General features: G+C 38.3%; 1 protein-coding gene across 1 annotated transcript; it reads left to right on the top strand.

Annotated features, from left to right (window-relative positions):
- Positions 1-883: 883 nt before the first annotated feature.
- On the top strand, positions 884-5,451 carry LOC103928331 (sodium/hydrogen exchanger 1). The gene is made up of 14 exons (XM_018642821.2): positions 884-1,081; positions 1,260-1,710; positions 1,847-1,965; positions 2,160-2,257; positions 2,428-2,487; positions 2,590-2,636; positions 2,716-2,910; positions 3,013-3,059; positions 3,162-3,228; positions 3,605-3,705; positions 3,858-3,959; positions 4,119-4,320; positions 4,404-4,490; positions 4,882-5,451. The coding sequence occupies exons 2-14, from the start codon at positions 1,534-1,536 to the stop codon at positions 5,263-5,265; spliced, it is 1,686 nt and encodes a 561-aa protein (XP_018498337.2). The 5' UTR covers positions 884-1,081; positions 1,260-1,533; the 3' UTR covers positions 5,266-5,451.
- Positions 5,452-6,317: the final 866 nt, after the last annotated feature.

Genomic DNA, 6,317 nt, shown 5'->3' on the forward strand with positions numbered 1-6,317 from the left:
TAACGTTACAAGAGTGATCCATACATCTATTTTTATCTCTCACATATTTTTCTCAATTTTTAATAGTCGGATCAGATAAATTAAAAAAAATATATCAAAAGACAAACATTAACAAAGACATGAAAAATAAATAAAAACGTGTGTAAATATAACTACAAACGGTAGACGATATCCTCCCAAATGGAGCCAAAAAAGATCGATTCCTACTTTTGGCCGCTATCATGGATGATAACATAAACTTTTAAAGGTATTTTTTTTTTTTTTTTCATGATTAATTACTTGGAGTTGGAGTTTGAGATCCATCGTGGATGAGCAAGATGCATAACCATCGCTAATCACTCTCTCGACAGAGAAGACTTCTCGTGGGTGGGAGTTAAGGGAGAGCAGGGGTTCGAATTCTCCTGATATAATAACACGGACCGTTGAATTTTGATCCAATAATTATAAATAGGAGATCATTTTAAAAATTATAATAATTATAAACGTTGGATTAAAATCTAACAATCCGTGTTATTGGATCAGGAGCATTCGGACCCCCTGCTCAGGAGAGAATCCAAATCCGGAAGTAAGATCAAGATCTGATCAAAGTGGGGCCCCTCAGGTCCTCACCTCACCTGCAACACGTGTTCAGATTGGAAATTTGGAACGTGCTGACTGCCGAGACTTATGGAGCCACGTTCGCCTGTGGGAGCTGGAGGACACTGGATCATCGGACATATCATACGGCACGTCAATTTTTGAGGGTGACATGACATATGATAAGTTGATAAGTTGATAAGTCCAATGTGTCCATCATCCTTTTTAGCTCTTTTTCTTTGACTCTTTTAAGGTCTTTAAATTTGTCTGACAATGATTGAGTTTTAAGGTTTGTTTGCGTTCAGCTTCCTGGTTGGCAGAAGTATCAAAATTCTTCAATATTCGACAAATTAGATCGGTTAAAGTCACGTACATGGCCAAGCAACGCTATCAAAATTATTGATACGTTTGAAGCCCCATTACAAGGTCCAAAATCATCTTGTGTTAGTATTACGTGCATGTGCAATGAGTAGCTTTTTCCGTAACGTTGCTTTCTTTATTTAGCGTAAGTTTTTTTTTTTTGATCATTTGAGTTTCTTATATCCTAATCAATCTAAATGTTCGGAAAAAAAAATGTCTTTTTTTTTTTTTTTTTTTTTTTTAACTTGAAACAAAGCTTTTAAAATAAAATTAGAGTGTACAAAAATCACTTCTTAATTTCTACTAATAATATCACTTGGCAGGAGTACAACAGTTGAGTTAGATCCCTCTGCAGGGGATCCATGCTCGTCAACTACCATTCTTCCCTCCAATTTTTTAAGTCCATAACGACCTCCTATTCAAAGACAACCATACACAAAACCAACAAGAAGCCTCATCACTCCAAGAAACTTCTCTTCTTTTTCATGGTCCAAAAACTCCAATCCATCTCAGCACCGTCCTCTCGGCTCCGATTCGGATCGACTTCAAATCCGACCAGGTGAATGCCAAAGTCAGATACACAAAAACCCAAAGAAAATGGCAGCTCTAGAAACCATACAGTCTCAGTTGCCACTTCAAGATTCCTCATTTCTCAGCACCAGCACTGTCATTGCACTCACTGTGTTCTTCACACTCCTCTGTGTTTGTATCATTATCGGTCATTTGCTCGAAGAGAACCGCTGGGCGAATGAATCGATCACTGCCCTTCTCTTGGTACGTAAAAAGTTGTACACTTTTATTTGTGCCACATGGTTTTTGTACTGAAATTTTCGGGCCAAGAACACAAAAATTATGCGAAGTTTTGGTTCTTTTTGTTGTTTAACTTTGTTTTTGTGTTGTTGGGTTTCAGGGTTTGGTTGCTGGAGTGGTGGTGTTGCTGGTGACAGGGTTCGAAAGCTCGAAGATTTTGATCTTTAGTGAGGACTTGTTCTTTCTGTATCTATTGCCTCCAATCATTTTCAATGCCGGGTATGAATCAACTCTCAATTCCGGTTTCGATTTCAATGCTTGGTTTGTAGTTTCTTTAATGTTGTTCGAATTTGGATCTCAAATATCGCCTTTGTGCTTGAATTTAGTATGCAAATCTTAAATTTTGTCACATGGGATCTTCAAAGTTATGATTAAGCATTGGTTCTGATCTCAGAAGTTTTGATCTTGTTCAGTTTCCAGGTCAAGAAAAAGCAGTTTTTCAAGAACTTCACCACAATTTTGTTGTTTGGAATCGTCGGTACAGTAATTTCTTTCTGCCTCATATCACTAGGTAAGACCTGCAATCTTTCGAAATTTAATCGAAGGAAAATGATTTCTGCACACAACTTTTCTCCTTCTGCAGAGGCCACACAAAAACAGGAGTGTGTGGAAGTTGCTTCCCTAATGGAATTATGACTAATTTATCTTCAAACTGTTGCTCTTTTTGGAAACATTTTGCAGGTGCCTATTTACTTTTCAATAGATTCGGTTTCACAACTCTGACCACTAAAGACTTCCTAGGTGACCACGAATTCATCTACAATCATTATCTCGATGCGAATAATATGTTTTCATGGTTATATTATATAGTGATCATTTGTGCTTACCGGTTCCTCTGTGCAGCGATCGGTGCCATATTCTCAGCAACTGATTCAGTTTGTACATTGCAGGTAATCTATAATCCCAATCCGAATACAACATTTTCTTCAACTCATGTCTAATCTTGTAATCTTCTTCTCATGTGCAAAGGTTCTAAATCAAGATGAGACACCGTTTCTTTACAGTGTTGTGTTTGGGGAGGGAGTAGTGAATGATGCTACCTCCATTGTGCTTTTCAACGCAGTACAATCGCTAGATGTCAGCAACGTTGACGCTCTTACAGCGTTGACCTTGTTGGGGAATTTTCTTTACCTCTTCTTCACCAGTACTCTTCTTGGTATAGCAGTAAGTTGTAGATTATTGCTCAAATGGTTAGGAATCACTTTGTTTGGACTACATCAGAGAGCTTGTTCTATGTTCTAACATTGATTCATTAAAATGTGTAAGGCCGGTCTGATGAGCGCTTTTATCATAAAAACGCTTTACTTTGGAAGGTATGAGCAGACACTTCAAATATTAGCCTCTGGTGATGCATTTCCTCATCTGTCCACACTTGTGAGTTACTTTCCCTGACGTTATGATTCTCTTTCGAACAGGCATTCTACAGATCGTGAAGTTGCGCTGATGATTCTTATGGCTTATTTGTCATACATGTTGGCCGAGGTACCTTAAACAAAATCTCTCATATTAATTAGTACTGGTTTTTACATTACCTAGATGTCAACCTCAGAAGACTAGGAATTGATTTTGATTTTTAGTATCTGAGTATTTCTTTAGTTCTTTTCGGTATCTTGTAATCAGTTTATCTTGTTATTTAATTTATGGTAGTCGATCATCTAAGTATTTAGCGGCGATCCCACCAAAAATATCTAGCAAATGCAGACCGAGCAAATCAGAAATCTGGCTTTGACTAATTTTATGAACTTTGCATAGTATCGACCACAAAATAATATTATCGCAACGGATCAGATGAACTGATTTCAGAATGGAATTTAACGAGATAAGAGCAAAAGATATCTAAATCGCCTTTCTTTTGCAGCTTATGAGTCTCAGTGGAATTTTGACGGTGTTTTTCTGCGGCATAGTTATGTCACATTATACATGGCACAACGTTACAGAAAGCTCAAGGGTAACAACCAAGTAAGACCAGATTTCTCTCTTCGTTTCTAATTTTTGACACTATTGTAATCCTTTTCGTAGATGATCTACCGGTTGAGTTACTAGTCAAACTAGAATGAAAGGAAATGCGAAATATGAATCTTTAATCCGTATTGCTTGATGGTTTGTTTCAGGCATGCATTTGCAACATTGTCGTTCATTGCAGAAACCTTTATATTCCTTTATGTTGGCATGGATGCCTTGGACATTGACAAATGGAAAGCCAGCAATGCAAGGTAATTATCTCACTAATCTAAGTAATCGTAGTATTATCTTCGTTAATACTTCATAATAACGCGAAAAACAAGTTCGAACAAATTGTATTTTATCCCCGACTCTGTTGTTATAATGTTGAAACATGTTATGCCTGACTTGTAACATACTCTTTCGTTCAGTCCAGGGACTTCAGTTGGTGTCAGTTCAATGCTGTTTGGACTTGTATTAGTCGGAAGAGCAGCATTTGTCTTCCCGATTGCAAACATCAAAAACTGTTTTATGAAAAGAGAGGGTAGGAAAATCGAGTTCAAAAACCAGTTTATAATGTGGTGGGCAGGCCTAATGAGGGGTGCAGTCACCATTGCTTTGTCATACAACCAAGTAAGTTGATGCTGTTTCGAAACCTAAGAGATCAAGATTTTCGGTTCTGCAGAAGTACTAACCAGCACAATTTGATAATGCAGTTTGCAGACACGACCGAATCAACATCAACGCAAGATGGTTCTTTGATGATTACCAGTACCATCATTGTTGTTCTCTTCAGCACAGTGGTATGCCTGCTTTGTCTCTATAACTTATTTATGTTGCAGTACCGAAACTCTAGAATATATCCATGAATTTTAACGAGTGAATCTGGGCCATTGGAAAAGGCAATGTATGCTATACATTGATGTATAGTAGAAGGGCTCAATGCAGTAAGGTCCATTTTCTCGATTTTTCTTGAGGGCTTCAGAGCACTATGTGCGAACAGACTTTTCACATCATCCGACTAGTGCATTACTATCTCGGGATGGTAGCTTGGGTTCCTGGACTAGTAGATTACCACTGTTTGCACTTAGAGCTCTGAAGCACAAAAGAAACATGGCCATTTTGTACTTGGTTAACTAACTTGTCGCATTACTAAAATCGGTCATTTGAATCTTTTTCCTTCTATCCAAACAGGTATTTGGCTCCATCACAAAGCCATTAATCTCAGCTCTGATACAGCCACATGCAAAAGCAAACATTTCAGATGCGACTGATATGCCAAGTCTAGAAGACTTGAGGGTACTTTTCCTGGAAGCCGGCCAGCCAAGCGAGGGAGGCAATGGTGAACCAAGTGAGAGAGGCAACAGTGAGCCAATCCGAAAACCAAGCAGCTTAAGGTTGTTAATGACACATCCAGCTTCCACAACTGCTCACTACTTGTGGAGAAAGTTTGATGACAAGTTCATGAGACCAGTTTTTGGGGGACGGGGTTTCGTTCCATTTGCTCCTGGTTCACCAACTGGTGCAGCAGAAGATCAAGCTGCAGAACATACTGAACATACCGAACATACTTCTTGAGATCAACAGTTCAAGATAAATGTAAAATTAAAATTTTATTTCATTGTTTTTTTATGGACAATTAAATGTATTAGGAAGCGGGTTGTTCTTGTTTTGTAAAGTAAGAATGTGAAGCTATGCTATAGTTAGAACATCCTTTCTTCCATGATCTAAGAGGGCCCTCTAATAAATATGAATTTCTAGCTATGTCACTGTCGATTTTGTCTATATTTACTTGTGCAATAACGTAAACATTTGTATAAGAAACGCATAAGGAAGTAGGATTACCGCACTAGGAAAAGAATTTTACAAGCTGAGAATTATACATGCGAATGCATTGCCGCTAGTAGTACAGTTTGGTAGTACCTCCATTTGTAAGTAGAAGGTTTAAAGTTCGACACCCTATAGGTATGGCGAGTTCAATATATAACAAGAATAAAGATCCCGTATTCGATTCTTGCTCTCATCCGAAGAATTACTCAGAATTCACTGATATAAAGTCAACTTTATGGAGATCCCCATGAGAGTTGTTTTACTTGTTTTTATCAGTTCGAACCATTGCAACAAAGTCTACTCCATCTTTCAGTTTTGGTTTACGCAATGGAACTCGGGGTGTGCCTTGCAGAGAAAGTCAGAAACGAGGGCTTCTGATGTTCAAGCAAGACCTTAAGGATCTTTCAAATCGGCTGTCATCATGGACTAGTGAAGGAGACTGTTGCAATTGGTCTGGAGTTGTCTGTGACAGCTTCACCGGTCACGTTCGTGATCTCCACCTCAATAATCCCAATCCCTACGTTTGCGTGCCTTTCCTTTTTATTCTTAACTACAAAGGACTTACTTAGTTGGGAGGTAAGATAAATCCTTCTTTGCTCAATTTGAAGCATCTCAACTACTTGGACTTAAGTTACAACAACTTTCAAGGAAATCAGATACCTAGCTTCTTTGGTACTCTTAAATCTTTAAGATATCTTAAACTCTCACAGGCAGGGTTCCAGGGGATGATGCCTCCTTAACTGGGAAATCTCTCAAACCTACGTGTTCTTGGTCTCAGCGATTACATGCTAAAGGCTGAG

Source organism: the organism of the source record quoted next, unplaced genomic scaffold (genome assembly GCF_019419815.1).
Source record: "Pyrus x bretschneideri cultivar Hongxiangsu unplaced genomic scaffold, Pyrus_bretschneideri_v1 Contig11, whole genome shotgun sequence".
Taxonomy (NCBI): domain Eukaryota; kingdom Viridiplantae; phylum Streptophyta; class Magnoliopsida; order Rosales; family Rosaceae; genus Pyrus; species Pyrus x bretschneideri.